General features: G+C 39.1%; 1 protein-coding gene across 2 annotated transcripts in view; it reads left to right on the top strand.

Moving 5' to 3' along the window:
* Positions 1-20,071, top strand: part of ZFAND3 (zinc finger AN1-type containing 3) — a 162,323-nt gene that overhangs the window by 128,458 nt on the left and 13,794 nt on the right. For both annotated transcript variants that reach the window (XM_015621347.3, XM_033512576.1), the window contains one exon: positions 12,986-13,156. In XM_015621347.3, coding sequence (XP_015476833.1) covers positions 12,986-13,156 — 171 coding nt within the window. The remainder of the gene's footprint in view (positions 1-12,985; positions 13,157-20,071) is intronic.

Raw genomic sequence — 20,071 nt, 5'->3', positions numbered from 1 at the left:
AGTTTAGATAAGCCCTTGAAACTGTTTCATTCTTCACCAAATAACCCCTTTTTAAGACTTTCTGGGTTTGTGTAAGTCCATTCCTCAGCTTTTACTTACCTTTATCTCTTTTTGCTGCTTTTGTTTCAAATTTTTCATCTGTTTTCGTTTCCATATTCTGAATCCCATAAAAAAAGAACAACTTGGAAGAAAATGTACTTTGGTCAATAAGACAGGATGATCTCTTGAGAGGAGTTCACATTGAATTGTCAGCCAATAAGAAAATTATTTTGAATGTCAAACTAAAGGTACCAGATTATAGGAATAAACACTATCTGGATTAACTGTGTTAGGAACCATACAGCTGGCTGATTAAGGACAGAGATTTTTCCCCTTTAGTTGGCACTGGAACAGGTACCAACAGAGCCTGTGAAGTCTTAGTTGTTGAGAATTTTTGAAAATGGACCAGGCCATGAGCAACCTGATCCAATTTCTTAGATGTTACACTCTGTATCAAGCAGGAGGCTGTACTGCATGACCTCCAGAAATCCCTTCCACCCTAATTTTTTCAGTGAGACTAACAGAAAACAAATACAATATGAATGTTCAGAGATACTCAGTCTAACCTCAGGAGCATTCATAGCACTTCATGAGAACTGAGGTGTGGAAGTACTGGCAAGCATTTAGTGCCTCAAGCACTGTGGAGAAGAGCCAGGAGAGATTCTTGGAAAGGTGGGAGCGTTGAGATAGTCAGTGCAAAGCAAAGAGCTGGGAGAGCAGTCCATGCAGCAGCGTTAATATGTGATGAGCAGGATAAATTACCTGTGCTTTCATAAATGAGACACTCCTGTCTGGAAAAAGTGTGTGCTGCTGCCTTCATTTTCTCACCACATTTTCTCTATGGGCTGGTTTTTAGTCTGGTAGGTGAAATTGTTGTCAAATACAAAACTATGCAATTGAAAGGCCATTGTCTTTTAAAATTCAGGTATTACCACCTCTTTTTACCAAAGTCTTGGAGAATTATGATGAAGGATTTGTCTTCAGTTTGTAGAAACTGAAGAGCAAATATTTTGTCCTTTATGTATATTTTGGTTAAAATGAAACACCTTTACCTAGATTATTTTTTAGTGATTTCATGCCATGCTTAGTTTTCAGAACTCTCAAGATCCCTATGGTCAGTTAAGTGATCTCTGACAGTCAGTATATACTATGAAAGAATATACATCTATTACCCTTACTTAACATTGTTCTCCCAAAAGCTCGGAACTCCTTGTTTTATAAGCAGAGACTGCTGGAAAAATTTCATCTCATAACTTTAAACAAAGCATATCTCCATTAATTTCAAGGGTAAAGAAATCAGGGTTGTACATCTTGCATTTCTCACCTACACTACTGGAAGAGGATTTGGGGAGCCTTGGGTTTGCTTTAATTTTGACAATATGAAGAATATCACAAAGAATAGTTGAGATCATTAACTTTAAAGACCCAGCTCCTGTCAGGCTGAAGAATTGAACTGATTTTACCCCAGCAGTCAGCACCCTGATCTAATCTGTTCAGATCAGACAGCTTCCTTACAGGTATGCTTTAGAAAATGAGACACATAATTTTAAATTTATAATTATAAAGTTATCATTTATAATTTTAAAATTGTTACTTTACTGCACTGGAGATTTTTTTAATTAAATTAAGCATGAAATAACTGTCTTGAAATATATTTGAAATAAATAGCCACTTCCATTTACTTTTAAATTAATTTTTTTTTTTACTGTTTAAGAACACTTGTAACCCAGGGAGCAAATCCACAACCAGATTCCTGCTGTACTTTTTTGATGTGAGTGCCCAAAAAGGTTTCATCCAACTATTGATGAAGTTCTCTATTCTGACAAATTATTCCAGTGAGCATCAGACAACTTGCAAGAACAAGTTTTCAATATTTTCATTTAGATGATAGTTTTCATAAGGACTTCAGAAATATATGAAATTAATTTTAAAGCCTTTTGGAAGTATTCCTTAATTTGTTGAACATACACAGTGAAAGTCTATCTTCTTAGAAAGTGAGGACGTTATTTGTGTGACAGTTCCGTGAACGTACAAGTGATGTCTTTTTCCTGGTTTTGTTCCAAATTATTTCTGTAACATGAACTTTGAGGAATAACTAATAACTAATGAGGACAACATCTTGGAGCAAAAGAAGATTGAAAAAGAGCTGGATGTAAGATACAAGACAGAGCATGTACTGTTGCATCCTCCAAATTTCAGTGATCTTTTCTTCTTCTTCCTGATCTTTGGTTCAGGTTAGTGTAGAAGTTTCCCAAACATCTCCTTTCCAAACAGTAAGAACTGCCTGGTAAGCCAGCCTGACTTCTGGTGGACTGTAGACACCAATCAGGTGTACAGGAATTATGCCAGGGCTGGTTGTTTCCCCCCACCAAAAAAATTGCTAGAAAAACTATCACAGTCAAAATATAAACTGATTGTTAGGCTTTATTTAAAGTAATGGTATTAAAACCAAGTGTACTTTGAAGATTAATTAGCTGTATATTTCAGAACCTTCTCACAATGCATTCAGGAAAACTTCTACTAAAATACAAGAGTTCTTAGGTTTTTTTCCCATGACATTAATCAGGTGCTATCCTTGGAGCTATAGTCTCTCATTGCAAGATTTGTGTTACTGATAGCATCAGTGAAGTTCTGCAGTTAAAAGACAAACCAGTTTTTTGAAAGATAATTTTTGTAAGTATTTTTTTCACTGCTAGCAGGCAAGAGTTCTTTACAATTCCTCTTCAGAATATCTTTCTTAGCCTTGGAAAACTCTTATTACACCAGTGGGGGAAGGGTATACTAAGGATAATGCTGTGTATGAGTGAAAAATAATGGAATAAATATTTTCTATATAGAACTGGTTTTAGGCTATTAGTTTGAGGAATTACCTTCTTGAATACTGTATACCATCTGATGGATGAGGACATAGCTGGATTATACCACTAGAATTTGGAAGCAGAGCACCACAGCTTATTTATGCATGCTGGAGCTGACTAGTAACTATGAAATATTTATAGCATTATCTATTATTGCTAATCATATTTTAGAGAATTTCACAAAACATAAGAAGGTTCTCATTAAAATCAGCAAAACCAAAACTATGATACTGTTGAATGCTTTTCAGTTTCTTATTTTATAAGAGCTTATTTGTGTGTATTTCTACATACATATTCAGATATGTAACTATGCATATTTGACTACTACTAAGTAGTCTTCAGGTGCTGTAGAATGGCCAGGATGTTCATGATTCGTCTTCATAGGTTCTTCATCATGATTGTTACTGTTATGACTTTTTCCTTCCTACTTGTGTCTTGTTCTTCCATTTAGCTATTTGTGCATGTGCATTATCCCTTCACGTAATAATCATGTTCTAATTATTCATGCCACTTAGGATGTCATTTGTTCTCCAGCTTCAATCAAGTGTCACCAGAATCGGCCTTTGTTCCTCTCCCAGCCCTAACCCTGTACTATTAAAGTACATAATTTAATAATGAGAAAAGAAGTTCAAATTGACACTATAATTTTTTTATATATTTTTTTTTGTTTGTTTAGTCTTATGGCCCTTTTTCTTCTCTGGCCTTTCCAAGGTTCATTCTGTTAAGTCTCAGTATATGAGGTGCTGCTTGTGAGCCATTACAGAAACCCCTACCAACAATCTAAACCAGCTTCCCTTAGCATCCTTAGAATAGTATCAAGCTTCTACCCTGCATCAATTGCCTCCAGTAACCAAGGCAATGGGATTTCAACCTCATGCCTTTACACACCAGCAGTCATTGTGTGTGTATGATATTGCTGTCAGCAGCTGTTTTTAGACACATTCTTCAGATGTTTACCCTTGGAGCGTGAGATGAACAGCAGGCCAGGACTGTCCAACTTGTTCTCTCTTCACAAGCTCATCTGTTGTGGCTCTGGAGATTTGCAGACTTCTCCCATGGGTGAAATTCAGGAAAGGAGCCCCACTCACATTGTTTTCTAAAGAAACAAAATCCTTCTGTCAGCCAGCAGCAGTAGAAGTGGCCATTGCTTTAGGAAATGTTGTAACTAATTGAAATGCCCAGAGTTAATCCATCAAAGGAGTTGTACAGTACAGATGCCTGAATACATTTAAGTATGTGCTTGTTTGAATCAAACTGGGATATAAGTAAAAATGTTTGAGAAATAAATTAATATTTCTATTAACTAAAGATATGCTGACATCATTGAGTACAGGGGAAGTAATGGAAAAACTTAAATATTAAACAGATGTGTAGAAGCCTAAATACAAGATGAAAACTAATTAGCTTTTCACATAATTTAACAATTATGAATTTTATTGACAGGAAGGGAAAATAGCCATTTTCACACTTTTTCTAATTATAGCTTAGCTAAAATGCATGCAGGAGCCTATGTAGTTCACTATTTGTCATGCATTTTCAACATGCATTCAATTAGTCTGTTCTGTTTCATTAGAAATGGCAGTTAACACCCTCATTAAGTTACACTGCAGTATAGTGCACTTCTTTTTTCCAGGTGATAATACTGACAATATGGGTTTTGAGGAGAACAAAAATTAGAATGGTGGGAAGGAATTAGTGTATAATTTTTAATGGTATTTTCCTATCCATGAACCCTAGAATTAAGAAAAGCTGAGGGTGGGAGAGAATTCAGGACCAACCTCCCTACTCAGAGCAGAGTCATCTAGGGCAGGCTGGGGCCTGTGTCAAGTCAGGTTTTGAGTACCTTCAAGGATGGAGTTTCCACAAACCCACCTGGGTAACTTGTGCCAGTGTCAGGTCTCCCCTACAGAAAGAAAGCACTTGCTTATCTTCAAGTACCCAAACTGTATGGATGGTTACTCCCCTACACTTTCCTGTTTTTCTGAAATCATAATAATACTCATTCAGTCATATGCATACATACAAGTTTTTTCTGCTACATCACAGATCTTCTCTAAAACAGGTTTTGTTAGAACCTGAGCCTGGTCTTCAGGCTTTGTCCACCTCCCTTCCCCACATAGATGCTCAAAGGTAATTTCATTATTTTCTGAATCTTTTGCATCCTGCATGCTTTGTTTGAGTTCCTCCAGGAGGTCTTTTAACGACCTTTTCCATGAGCTTTCCCAAAAATCAAACTCAGTGGGGGTTAGGAGGCACCTGAAGAAGTCTGAGGTCAGCAGGAACTAACTCCTGAGATTTTAAAGTAGCTTTAATCATTCTTTTTAATATTTCACTATATTTGCCAAATTCACATTGTATTTTGCATATCTCTCGGATATCATGGTAAGAGAAAGGCTGATATTGTCTATTAGTTCTTTTTTTACCAGTAAATATTACTGGTATGTTTTACCAGTAATTATCACTCTACAGGTACAGCTGTAGGTATAGCCTTATCTTCCCCAGATCCTGTATCTCTGGGGTTTCCCTTCCCAGCCCCACCCTCACCAGGCCTCGGAGGCCCTGCTTCCCCACCAGATCGATGAAGGGACTCAGCTCCGTCCCCAGCGGGCCCAGGGGGCTCGCCTCACCCCCGGGTCGGTGAAGGGACCGAGCTGCACCCCCAGCAGGCCCAGGGGGTCCTGCCTCACTCCCGGGGCTGGTGAAGGGACCTACCCCCACCCCCACACGGGAGTAGAGGGTAAGGCCATCCCTCTCACTCCCACCCTCCCTATGGGGACAGGGGGCGGGGGCGTGGGGAACAGGGTTGCAACACTTGGAGGCGGGGTTGCAAATTGATGTCATGCCTGAGCAGGGTATGGTAGGAGGAAAGGAAATGTATGAGGGAGGGGAGGAGTTATGGGAGGAGTAGGGGAACTGGGTGGAGACAGGTGAGTGGAAAGAGTCATGGAAAGGGAGAGGGAGATACGAGGGACGTTTCTCCACATGGTTATCTGGCACATGGCCAGCTCCATCTTGGATCCCAGACATGTGGAGGTAAGAGGTTTTAATAGTTGGGATATGAAAATGCAGGGGAAGGTCTCTGATAGCTTGCACGACACTGTCAGAGATGGGGGGCTGAATGAGACACATGGATCCAGAAATGGCATTACTACAGTGCATTTCTTGAGTTTCTGGATGTGTTCCATGTATCTTTTTCAGCTTAGGGGCAGAGGGTTTAGGGGAAGAAGTAGGGGAAACTGATGGAAACTGCAATGGCTGGTTTTTTATGTCTTTTTTCTCTGTTAATCAATTCTTTTCAAATTATAAGAAAATTTGGGAGATATTTTGAAGCATTTTTACTTCCGTTCTCTATTTTAAGTGTTAAGTAATTGCCAATTTTATCCCATGTAGAGATAGAATTCACTTCTGACAAATCAAGCTGTGGAGTGTTGTGAGATAGCCATGAAATGAAACGTTTTAACTTTTTTCTAAAAATGTTAACATTTTTAGTACTTAAATATTCTTGCAATTTCGATTCTAAATTTGGTTGGCGTATAGACAGTTTGGACCCCATTTCTGCTATTAACAGTGTGCTAGCACAACTCGATTTTATCTTGTTTCACTGCTAAAGGAACTAAGCAAGCAGTGGCAGGCTTTTTTTTTTTTTTTTTTCTCAGCTTGCCGCCCCCCACACATAGCTGCAGTTACTTTCCTGGGCTGCTAAACCAGGTGGCTGAAGCCATTGGGGGGCAGAACCCTGCCGCCCGTTCCCCACGCCGCGGATGCCAGGTCCCACGGCTGCTGTGGGCCCGCACTGTGCAGCTGTCATGTGTAATGTGCTGTGGCTGGCTCTGTGCTGAGCCTGTGGCTCGGTCCCCGTGCCACATGGGGAATGGAACACCTCTACCCGTCCTCCATGCCATGGCCACCGCTCGCACGGTCCAGGGCCACCCCCCGCCGCTGCTGCCGGCACCCCACAGCTCTCACTACACCAGCCGCCCCCCCACCCCCCGCCGCCCATGGGGACACCCCTGCCATTCGTGCAGCCTGTGGTTCTCACAGCTGCCGGCTCGGGCACGCACCCAGCTGATCTTGGCTCGGCTCATGCATGCTGCTGTGCAGGCCATGCCTGGGACCTGCTCCACCCCGGTTTCATGTTCCCCATCACCGTCGGCAGGTGTGATTTACCACTTTAACATTGTTAAGCAGTAAAACTGTTGTTCCTTGTGAAATCTCACTCTGGGCTTGAGAAGGCTACCGATTTCTCCCTCGTAGGCTATATTTGCTTTTTAGCTTTTCAAGGTAGTTGACGTGTCCAGGCTTGCGAAACACACGTGTGTTTCCAGCCACTTTTGGGGGTCTCTCATTGCCCCCCATTGGGTGCCAACTGCTATTATTTCTATGTCCTCTGCTTCTCTGTTACCACTGTCCACCCAGCTGCAGCCAGGGAAACAGGGAGATAGTGTAGCAGAGAAGAGAAGAACTAAAAAACAAGGCCCTTTCCTTTGCTGAGATGGAAGTGCAGCTTTATTTCTTGGGGTCCTGCGGAGAAGAAGAGCAGGAGGGAAAGAGGAAGAAGTATTGATAAGCGCCTCTTTTTGAAGGCAGGAGGAAGAGGGTGGCTTACTTTCACACAGCCAATAAGGGGAACTGGGAAGAAAGAGATAAGAGAAGGAAGCTCACATTCTACATTTTTGGGGGTACGTTCTTTGGGCCATACTATTTTTTCTAAATGCATTACAACATATGTATATCCTCTTTTCTAGTAAATTTTTTATGTATGCTAGCTCTCATTTTGGAGAAATGAAGCCATGCTGTTGTTCAACACAAAAATACCAGCTACAGCCAAAGCAGTATACATGCTAAGTCCCTTTTTTGATTTTTGAGGGTTTGTTTGTTTGTTTTGTTGGGTTTTTTTAAATTAATCTAACGCTTCAAATCTGTAATGGAATCCTTTTTCTTAGCTGTGTTGCAAAGGGGCAAGAAGATTTTTTCTGTCGAGCCTTTGAAACCAATCAATAATGTTTCACATTTGGAACATCTTGCAACAATTGTTCCACTTATGTGTCTCAAACAGCTAGGCTGAAAGTTGTGGAGGTTTTTTATTGGTTGTTTTTACACATTAGAGCTGGAAACAACTACTGTTGCATGGTTGTGGTGATAGATGAGAAATAATAACTTACGTAATGCAACTTATGTGTGTTATTTATAGTCTCCCGTGTGATTTCATCCAGAGCCTCCCGAGGCAAAGAAGCGACTGATGGGATGTGAGTTCTGTAGAGACTGTTCCCATGTGGTCTCTCTGTTTCACATTGTTTATGGACATTGAGTTTTAGTGCAGTTGCTTCTAAACTCTATGGAGGGAAAAAAAATAAATCAGTGAAATAATGATGGTAAGGGCCCTGCAATGATACTAAAAAGAGATTGTATAGTTAAATTTTACCAAGGGGCTTATGTAAGATTTTTTTTGATATATCTGTCTAGTGTTTTCAAAAAAACTGAGGTGAATTCACAAAAGAAATACATTTCTTATGAGTGTGAGTGCTTCCAAACTGGTGCACAGCCATGAGATACAGTCACGATTGTGTGAGAAGACATGATGTTAATTTCAGTGAAATGCCATAGTTTCAGAATAATGTTTTCCACTGCCCTGTAGAGCAACAGGGAGGGACTAAGGCGGTCACAGTTGTCAGATTTGGCTTTTGAGGTGTTAATCTTGAATTTCAGTTTCTTAATTAATAGTCAACAAGCAAAATGGTTTTGGGACAACTATGTTAATTTTAGATTCATTTGAACTAGAGAGATTATTTTAAATTATGATTCTGGTAAATGTGATAGGAAAGATTTATATAGAAGCAGTTTTCTCTAGATGAAATTCTTAATGCATAATAATGCATAAACATGCCAGGCAGTTAAGTAATCCCTCATCTAAGAATAGAATAATGAATAATAACAAAAAAAGCACAAAAACAAAACCCACCAAACTAAAACAACAACAACAACAAAAAAACCCTAACTAAAAATTGGAAACAAGCTATTGATCAAATTTTAGGTAATCCATGTTACATAGCTACTGTCTGTGACTGAAAGTTTCTTCATGGACAGAGGTTTTAACAGCTTAAGCTGCTTCTAAAGTAGTTTCAGGGGAGATTGCAGTAATGTTTGAGGGTTCATTAAGGACTGCTTGTTCTGGTGTTTACACAGACAGCTGAGATCATAAATGCCAGTGTGTGTGATGGGTTCGTTACAAAAGCTGTCATGAAACAGGAGATTAAACAGATTCATCATCTTGAAGAAAGCAGCAACAGAGGAGAGATCCTCTTTTTCTTACTATTTTCCCATCTCTTCCATCCTTCCTCCTTCCCTGTTTTGTTACTCCACATCTCTGTTGAGCCTAGAGCACCCAACCCTCCCCCCAAATGCCATGGAAGAGCCATCATGATTGTAACTGAAGCCTGCTCAGGCACCACTTTTTTGAAACATTTTGAGGGGAGAACATGAGTAATGAGAATGAGAACAGTGACAGTGAGAAACGAATGTGAGTCTCTGTCCATGACATAATAGTTTTAAGAACACTGCTCTGCTTGCTGATTTCAGGTAAGCCTCGAGTTTCAGCCTTGCCTAACTGAACCTCTTTGTTCTCTCATTTCAAGTGGGAGTTTGATACACAATTAGGAGGATCTCCACCATCAGATACCAGTTAGAAGAATCCTTGTTTCTTAAGTCAGAATTAGAATTGCAGTGGGAGTGTGTCAATGGGAGTTACTCTGCTGAGCAGTTTCTTCCTGAAATTTTGGGGCTTTCTCATCCTTATTGTGCATTTATACAGAGAAGTTCTATGATTTTTACATCTGTGGGTAAAAGAGCAGGATTTTGGTTTTTCTCTCAGACTGGGTATTTGGTGGTTTAGGTGCAATACTAAAATGCAAGTTGGGCATGGAAAATGTTTCTTTGAAGCAAAGGAAGAAACAACTGTTACTGAACGAACCAACTTTCTGAGAAAAGCCATTGTCAGTCACTGGCTGAGAGAATCCTCTTCTCTGTAGACATTTTTGGTTATTTAAAGGTTCATACTGGGAATTTACTTTTGAATCTTGAATGAAGCACTTCAGCCTGTATTTATAGGGTATTTTTTTCAATTGTGCTCCAGGTAGTAAAGCTATGTATGACAATCTCATTTTGCTGTCAAGTCTTTGAACTTTTAGGTTGCAAAATTCCAGTTGATGGAAGATGTATTTTGTGTCATGTATTACATCTGTCAGTATCATGAGAAGCAGTATGATCTGGAAGAAAGCCATGCAGGACTGACTCTAATTTCTGGTTTGTGCTTTTTCCTTGCTCGTTGGACTTGCCCACGGGAAGATGGAAGTGTGTGTGCTGTAGGTCTGGTTTTTGAGTAGTATTAGCTTGGATTCCTGTGTTCAAGGCCCTGGGCAGTCAGTGATCAGAGAGATGGTGCTATCTCTGAGACCCAGGTTAACTTTACCTCAGTGCTAAGTGTTTTAGTCTATGGCAGAAAGATATACCTTATAAAAAATGACATAGCTATAATTTCTGTGATAATGACCAGCTCATGTTAATATTCAGTTAGTCATTTCCAATTAACAGAAAGTGTGTTACTAAGTATTTTCATACTAGCCTGACTCGAGGTAGCTATTTTTATCATTAAGGCATATGGTTTCATTAACTTATTAGACACTAGTTGACTCACACCATGAATCCCTTATTTGGACTTCAGAATCAGCAGACCACTATGGTTTCCATCAGTGTAATTCAGAATACCAAATTGGCTTCTGAGAACTACAAGAATGGCTTATATTTCCACAATCAAAGATGTATGGGAGGCAGCTGTTCCATAATGGCAATGTGCCTGTTCCTTTGCGTACTGAATAAACTGCAAATGATGTAGATCTTCATCTGAGGCAAGGTGGGCTGGAGCAGGTTTTAGTGAACACTGCGTTAGCTAGGTCACAGGACAGAATCTGCCTGTTGGGGGGGGGGTGTCCTTATACACTCAAGGTTAGCCTGGTGTTCTGGGCACTCTGAAAACAAGTGTCCTTGGAGACTGTTGGCCTTGGAGTATGAGTTGGGATCTCTGTTCAGGGAGTCAGGCAGTCTCTTCAGAGCATCTTTCCCTTGAACTGTTTTCTCCAGGAATTTAAGACAGGACTAGATGTTCCATAGCTGTATTAATGCATTATGCACTACTTTCTTTTCCTTGCCAAGGCTTCTGCACAGCCAAGCATGCAGAAGTGTACTTTATGTACTGAATTTTAGTTTAGGCCTAATATATGTATTTTGTAAGGTGTAAATTGTAATCTGTGACACTGATCAAAAAGGTGGTTGTCTTGAGGCACACATCAGATAAAATCATTGCAGCTTAATAAAAACTTACCACCTGTATACAGTGCAGAAAGCAATTCACTCTTCTATGAAATGTGAGATACAGAGGCTTTATACTTGTAAAGCCAGGCACATTTTCAGCATATTTTAAGAGTAATATGACAAATAAAGTAGGCCCCAGTGAGGCAAGGTGTATATTTATAATGGCTGTAACAGTGGGGTGCAACAGCTGGAAAAACACTGTGACACAAGGCCTGAAACATGGGTAAGAAATGTGAATTAGTCTCTATTGTATGTGAGGAACCAAGAGAAGTTAACAGATGGTAGCTTCTCCTGAAGGGAGAAGCTACCAAGTATTCAAAGTCTGACTCCTTTAGGTGTTTACTCAAGGAAAGTCATAAGGTTGATAAGCAGTGTCTCAGGTAAGATAGCTGACATAACAAGGTTATGGACAGTGTTGTATACATGGCGGTTACCTGTTCCTGCCTAATCCAGGATGGCACAAGCAGACATAAGCATTGGAATCTTAGAATAATGGTACAGGCATGTTCAATAGGTTACCATCCTGCCAAAAAGATAGATTTAGCCTGTTATTTGTTGGATTCATGTTGGTTCAAAAGGGATTTAACTCAGCTAATTGGCTTTTTTTTCTTTGCTCACCATTATGCAGTAGAATAATGACTGATTGCAGTAATGTCTTTCAGCAGCTCCTTGCAGCACTACAACAAACAATTTAATTTTTAGTACAGTTGGGATTAGATTTATTTACAGTTCTTATTACAGAGAAATACATTATTGATTCTGCTGTGCACAGATCTGGGAAGGGAAAATACCTGACTTGGATTGCAGGACAGCAGATCCACTGAAATGTTGTGTCTCTGACATGCCACAAAAACAAGGCTTGGGAATTTCACAGTTCAATCAGTAATGTGCATTCCATGTGGTACTCTAGAACCCTTATCAGTGCACTCTCCATTGAAAAAAAAAACAAAAAAACAGACTGAAAAAGAAGGGACTATACTACCTGAAGTAAGACTGATGTAAACTTGAACTCTTAAAGGCTTTCTACACACCATTTTCTTTTACAAGCTGAAATTTACGAAGTTATTAATACCATTTCCTATTCTGACTAATACTTTGGAAATGGCTGAGCATTTGGAATTTACGGGATGTATGTACAGATCATGCTTATTTTGTTTGGGGTTGTATTGTTGGTGTATACAATTTGTTATCTATGTGGAAAGAGAGGGAAGCACGGTAGGGTGCTTTCATTTACCACCTTCAGTCATAAGAGATACAGTTTACATGTTGTGCTTGAAAAATCCCCCTCTGGCCCAGGGACGAAATAGGTCAAACCTGTGCTCAGTTGTTTTTCATCACTTTAGTCAGTTTGTGTCAGGACACCAAAGGCTGCACACAGGAGAAAATAAATGAGATGACAGATGAAGCCTGCAATTTTTTAGGATGGTGTATCCTCCACATGTATCTCTGCATAACCCAACCAAGGCTGGAAGGAAGCTAATCAGTTCATTTTGTATTCAGTATTGACAGCAAGAGGGGTTCTTATGGGGAACAAAGATAATTTCTCCTTTACTTGATGCTCATTTTGGTTGTTACGAAAACTTGCATATGCAATAGAATGGGAGGTATCACACTGCTTGGTGGTGACCGCAGCTGAAAGCCATATACTTTCAGTCTACCTAAAGGGATGCCTCAGTGAGGAAATTCTAATATTTTTCCTAAAATATTTGTTGTGAATACAACAGATTCACAGTCGGAGAGTGAGGCTTCTCCTGTGAAACGGCCACGGCTACTGGATGACAGTAATAACAGGCCTGAAGAAACCAGTCGATCCAAACAGAAGAGTAGACGCCGATGCTTCCAGTGCCAAACAAAACTGGAACTAGTACAGCAGGAACTGGGATCATGTCGCTGTGGTGAGTACTGCTTGTCAATCCAGCTTTTGAACACAACCATGCTCAGATCTGTGTCACACATGGAATACAGAGAACACTTTTTCACCTTGCAAAGATGCTTTAAACAGAAGCTATAGCTTCCACTGGTAGCAAAAAGTTATAATTACTTCCTGTCTAATTTACTTTTTAAAACTTTGGCCTTGATATACTGCTTTGTCTCAAGAGATGCCACATATTAATGAATTTAGCTTCAGAAGTCCTTGTAAGGCAGGAGGGGCATCATACGCACTTCACAGGAGAGGAAGCACAAAGCAAATCAATAAATATGCAAAGATAAGAAGTTTCTATCAGGAGTAAAGGAACATAGATAGGTCAGTATCTGCTTCTGCATGCTATAATTACATTAATATTAAAAACTTAAATCCAAAAAACACTCTAATTAAAAATATTTTCATTCTCACAGTTTGTGGGAGAAGACTTTCTAGTTCACCATACAATTAAAGTCATCTAACTTGGCTTTTCCAAAGTTGATGACCCTGTTCAGGTAGTTGAATTGAGGATAATAATGCCATACAGACAGCTAATTTGGGTTTTCATATTAAACACAAATAATCTTTCTGAAACAATAATTAATGTGACTAGATTCCAAAGGAGATGTGCTCTCCTTCATGAAACAGTTGAGTTCTTAACTGGTTTAAATGTGCTTGTTAGATGCAGTGATAATGCATGTGGTAGTTTTATCTGCTAATTATTTTTTCAAATAACCATGTATTGAAGGCTGCATTGAACTCTCAGACAATGCCTGTATCGGTACATTTGGAGAAGTTTGTTTCAATTACTCCTCTGTGTTTTAGGCAGGGGATGATTTCCAAAGAACCTGCACAGATGATAGGTGCATTTCATGTTGCACCCGTGAAATATAAAATCTTGTATTAAAACCATTTTCTGGAGAGATGGCATGTTCTTTTGAGCAGCAGTGTGGCGAGGAAGGGTGGGCTAAGGTAGTTATAAATGGAATTAATCCTTTACTGAATACCAAGTGCCAAGTGAAGAGAAGCGATAGAAAACTGCATACATTTTGTGTTGTGCTTTGTTCTCTTCTTAAGCATCTGTATGTCTTCAGGCTGTAGAGATTACTGTTGTGTTGGGCTCTTTCAGACATGAGGTAGACATTGTTTCTATATTGGAGCACTGGCACAGAACTAATATAGATTATCTGTGAAGCCACAAAACATTAAATCAAAAGCTGTAATGTTGAAATTCTTGTTATGAAAATCATGTGTCAAGATACTTTGAAGTGTCTGGTAACATTTTTATCAAACTGAAGAAATTCAGGGTTATCAATGACACATTTTGGTATGGCTTTTTCTGCTCAGCGTGGTAGAGGCAAGAATTTCTGCTCCTGGTCTGCTGTTGTCATGTATACACCTACTAACGCTGCTTATGGGCACCTGGCTGAAATAGCAGAATGGTCCCTAATACTGGGAGCAAAAGAGTTTGAATTTTGGGGTGGATTGGACAAATGATTGCTTAACCATTATGTATCAACCTTACATAGCTCCGATACTGCAGAATGCATTTCCTGCATTCTGCAATATTGGAGCTATGTAAGAGGAATTAAGTTGAAAGCAACTTTTAAAAAACCCTTTTATTGATCAGTAATGTTTTTAAAATTATAAAATAAGACCTGCCTTTTTTTTCCCTGTAAACTGGATTACAGATATATTTGGTTGGTTCCTCTCAATTTTTAATGAAGTGGTTCCATAAGTCAATACTGTTGCAATATAAATGTTGTAGGAATTACTCTTTAATTTTCTTCTACTGGATATATATAGCTTTATGGAAATACTTCTGTATTAAATATGTTAATAAAACATGAACTTGAAAAAAAATTCTGAATTCCTCAGTAATAAGTGAGATGAAATTTGCATTCCTGCATTACATCCTATACAGTTTATGGTTTGTATTATTATCATTTTTTGTTCCATACTTTTATTGAGAAAATAGAAGGCAGGAGTTTTATTTCCACATGTACAAAAGAGATTTTTTGTTTCTGTGCAGTTACAATGTTTCATTAATATTGTGTGTAGTAAGGGTGTGTTGTCTGTGCTCTGATGTGATTTGAATGTGTGCGTACCCTGTGCCACTTAGATTTAATAATCAGATTAATAAGAAGCAAGCAAAATGCTACCACTGAGCAACACAGGACACCTCAGCTTCACATCACCGAAACTGCTTTACCAATAATCAGAGCATGTGGCTCTGGTCAGTTTTAAAAATGCTGCATGAGAAACCATTCTAGCTTGTTTGCCCTGCTGTCTGTACAATTCGGTTGCTTTAGGTCATGAATGACACCCATTCAAAAACCCTGGGAGGAATTGATGGAAATGCTGTAGAACAAATCTGTCAAATTCTCATTTGTTTAACATATTTCCTAAATCCACACATGACTGGGTTATCCTTTTCTGTCCTAATGTGAAGCAGAGGTCATGATGTGTGGTCAGGTGCAGGCAATGAGATAGAATCAACTGGTGTAAAATAAGCACGTACACTCTTTAGAAGTAATGATCAACACAGAACATTGTTTTATCTGAGCTTTGAACCATTGCTATTAAATTCTTGGTGTCTTAATCCTGAACTGAAGCAATGGGAAAAAATGGAGGAAACCCCTCAGAGTTTTAAACATTAAGAGAAAATCTGATATCAGGATCAATAAAAAGGAGACATCATCTTCAGAATGACAGATGTGTGGGTTTGCTTGGATATAAGGAAAAAGGATTTAAAACATAAAAATGTTGATCCAAACTGTGTTAAAATCCAAATTAACTCCACAGACCAACAGTTTAATCATTTGTTGTTGCATATCTTCTTGTCCCAATGTTAAAAGTACTGGAAATCATCTTACTTTTTGATGATTTGTCCTGGTGAGTCCTCCAGTGAGACTTTCAGTTAGACATAGTAGAAAATTAAAAACGTTTAATGTAGACATATCTGCAAATACTGATCCACTTAACTGGGACTTGTCCAAGAAGGCACATCTTTTTTGGAAAGGAGACAGACAGAATGACTGGTGCTTTACACTGGCTGGGAGATCTTTGGGAAGCTGCTGTATTGGCTCTCCTGTCTCCTGTAAGCCCTGCCCAGAGAAAGGTGATGCTGCTGAGCTAATTCCCTTGACACTGCATGGAATTTTAGACAGATTTGACAGTGCTGCAGGGCTTTGCTGTGAAGAACAACAATTGACAACTGAGAAGGGAGTTCCAGCAATTCAAGTACAACATTCTTCAGATGTAGAAGGATTTGTTTTCATACATACTCTCAAAATCTTTTTTCATTCTTCTTCCATTCTGTTAAAGTACTAACTGCTGACAAGAAATTCACATCTCATAAATAATGCTTAAGAGCCATTGCTCATGTGTTATGAATTGTGATGGGCCTTTTTGTAGCATTCTATGCCCTGAGCGGGAAGAACAGAAGATGTCATTTTCATTAAATTCTAATGAGGTGCCAATTAAAGCTAAGGAAGGAACTCAGAAGGGAAGAGTCACAGAGCTCCCCTCAATCCTGTGCCCTGGGGATGTCAAACAAGTGCGCTGGCAAGCCTCCTCTGAAAGTTCCAGTAAATTACTAACTCATCCAGAGCACAAATTCGGCTTCCCTTTGATCTTCAAAAGAGCAATTTGTAAGACGAGTTCTGAGCATTTTCATACAGCAAACTGGGAGAAGTGATAGGAATTGTTAATTGCTGATGCACTTTGCAAGCTTCACTGAGAAAGAGAAATTTTAAAATGAATTCTCATTTTAAGCTTCTGACAGAATAACCTTTATATCAACACCACTAAATATCAGCTTCCTGTGCACTGTTTGTAGGTGACAGTAAGAGTAGGCAAGTCCTGCGGACAGCAGTGTTCTCTAATTTTGGCTGGATGCACCTTCCAATAGTTTAGTGTCTTACAATGGATAATGATTGTATTGAAATAATTTTTATTTAGTAGTAGATTTAGGAGCCAGTTTTATCATCAAAGAATTGCAGGAATCATATTCTTGCAGTTACGCTTTGTTACAGCATTTCTGCAAGCACTCTGAAATAAACTGCCTGTGATCCTTGATCTGAAAAGGAAGTTGTCACAGTAGTGTCATAGCTGGGTGGTTACCAGAGAGTTGCTTCAATACTAGGGACAGTGAATGTGTGCGTGGAAGTAGCTATAAAACTGAATTATGGAAATTTATTGTAAAAAATGCAGGTTGATTAGTTGCAAATCTATAATTATTAATAATAATCTATTGCACTATAAATTTCTAGGCCTGCTCTTAATTGCTTGACTAGATGTATATTGCTACTAAATAAAGTTGTGTACACGGAAGTCTGCAGTGTTGTTGGAATTACATGAGACATATGAGGATATTCTAGATAATCAGTAAAGGAATTTTAAATTTGTCATGTTGGATCCACTTCTAGTCAGCAGTTAAAGAAAAATGAGTGTCGTGTGCCAGCTCTGCAGCAGCTTCTGTGTAGAACAGTTTGGTGTTTGGAGTCCACGTCCCTATAGGTGTGTCCATACCTCAGACTCCATCTGTCTCTTGGCAGTCAGGGGCCCTGCAAAGCAAGCCAGGCTTTAGCTTCCAGTAGCAGTGCCATTTGTTTGTGCTTCTCAGATCGGAATCATGTTTTTCATGTTCTTGGGCCAGAGGAGATACTTAAGAGGATGGGAAGACATTGAAACCTTCCAGCTTGATCACATTTTGAAAGTAATTGCTCAGTCATGTTGCATTCTGATCAAACACTTGCTAGCCATATTTCTTGCCTGTGTGGATAAGAAAGCTTTTCTTGGAATTCTGCTGGCCTCAGTTATGTCGTAAGAAGCTACAGTTTCTTGGAATTCATCTGGCCTAACAGCTGTGCGATCACTGATGCTCTTGCGGGAGGCTAGTGTGAGCACAAAACTCATGCAGAGGTGAAGGCAGAATGCGGTGGTTTGTGGTTTGTAATTTTAATTGGTGAGATGTTGGCAAGTACTGATGTCTGCTTTTTGATTGGAAGGGATGCAGTTCACAAGTTGCCTCTACAGCAGTAAGACTGAGCCAGGAAATAAGGGTCAAACTTTGCCACTCAGCCAGAGAACCACCTCGAGATGCTGAGCGCCTGGAATTGAGGATGGAGCACATGACCTGTAACATTTTTTTAAAAAATCCTTTTTCTGTTTTTCTTATTCTGTTGCATTTCTTCTGTATTTTTCTTCCTCTTCTTGGATTTCTTAGCCTCCTTTGGACTGAATTCTTTTGGGAGTCTCCCTCGTGGGGAGCCCTGCTTATCTCAGTTCTTACGATTTAAAGAAAACTCCTGAGCTCGTTAGAATCTTGCTTCTCGTGTTTATTAAAAGGTCATCACAGAACTTGACAGGTCTTTCTAGGCTGGCTGCACAAGGTTATATTTTTGTAATCTGGTACATTTTTTTCTTCTGATGGTACAACAAGGCCTTGCGGCACACTTCGTGTCTGATGCACAAAATGGCTCCGAAATACACAGTTCTTTTATCTTTATACCTATTTTGACCCAATAACAATAGAAACATACGTTATTTTTCTTAATGACCCAATGACTTATGTGCTGCACTGCGGCATTTTGTGTCCAATCACTTATTGCTACCCAAAAACCTCTAGGAGAAGAACATGAAGAAGCAAGAAGGGACAAGAGACAACACCCTAAATCCTCCATCTTGTCTCTTGTTCTCTAAACTAACTTTTTCACCCAGTGATTTAAGAAAACTCTCTAATTTACACACACTTTTAGCTTTTTCTATTTAACTTTAACAGTTGTCCTCATGTATCACCATGAAAACATGCTCATTAATTTCATGTTACATGAAATTCAGTGTTTTTCTGGATCTTAGAACTAAGTATCAGAAACAAAGGCACACACTGTATCTCAGACTCCAACATGACCCACAAGAGACTGCTCTTTGAAAGGGCATAAATTTCCTTCCTAGTTACTGTTCTTAGTTTTCCACACCCTTGTTTTTAGTTTAATTCTTTATAAATAATCTGTTGAAATTATTTTCTTGGAGTTACTGTTGGTTTATTTTGTTTTGGTCTAAGCACAGGGATAAGACGGAGAGAAAAACAGACTCCTGTCAAGCACCAGCAGAAACAAAATCCATCCACACAGCAGAGACTGTACCTGTTTTACAGATAAAATGGCAGCAAGTCTCTCTGTCATTGAGTAATCAAAAAAGTGGAAGAACAGCAGCTGTAGATTCTTAAATTGGATAACAGAACTGCTGGTCCATAAACACAGGAGATGAAGCACTTGTTTGGACTGTGCCAAAATGAATTTGGAGTGATTTGATTTACTCAGTTAATTTAGAAATAATCTTCAGAAAGACAGGAAAAAATAAATTTTAATAGATAAGCTGCTCCTATACAAAGTTGTCAAACATGTATTGACACAAATGTTTCTTTAAAAACTTGGTAAAATATTAAATAGTTCCATTTCCATGGAAACTTTTTCTGTGGAGAAGAATTTGTAATGGTGCTGGTAAATTCACTTTCTACATGGATAAGGAAGGTTTATCTGGTACATACCAAAATGGCTTCAGGGCATGATTATGTCTTGGTATAACAGATGTACTTCCATTGATTAACATGAAATATACACAGTGCTTCTGGAGAGTATGAGTCAGCCAGTTCAGTAAGAAGCATTAAAATAAATCTTTTTGGTGACTTGGTATGTACTACAGTTCTGGCAAGTCTTACTGTCAGCCAGTAAGATGTACCACATTCAGCTGTCTTGTGTTGGCTGTTCTCTAAGGGAGTTGCTCCCAGAATAGTTCTTTTGCTTCAGCCATTTCAGGAATGTCCAGCATCTTATCTTATACTGCTGCAAGTATTAAAATATACCTAACTAAACACAAAGTCTACTGAAGTTTGAATTTTAAC

This window comes from Parus major, chromosome 3, assembly GCF_001522545.3.
Source record: "Parus major isolate Abel chromosome 3, Parus_major1.1, whole genome shotgun sequence".
NCBI lineage: Eukaryota > Metazoa > Chordata > Aves > Passeriformes > Paridae > Parus > Parus major.
The sequence above is the reverse complement of the archived record's forward strand: the minus strand, read 5'-3'. Positions and strand labels throughout refer to the sequence as shown.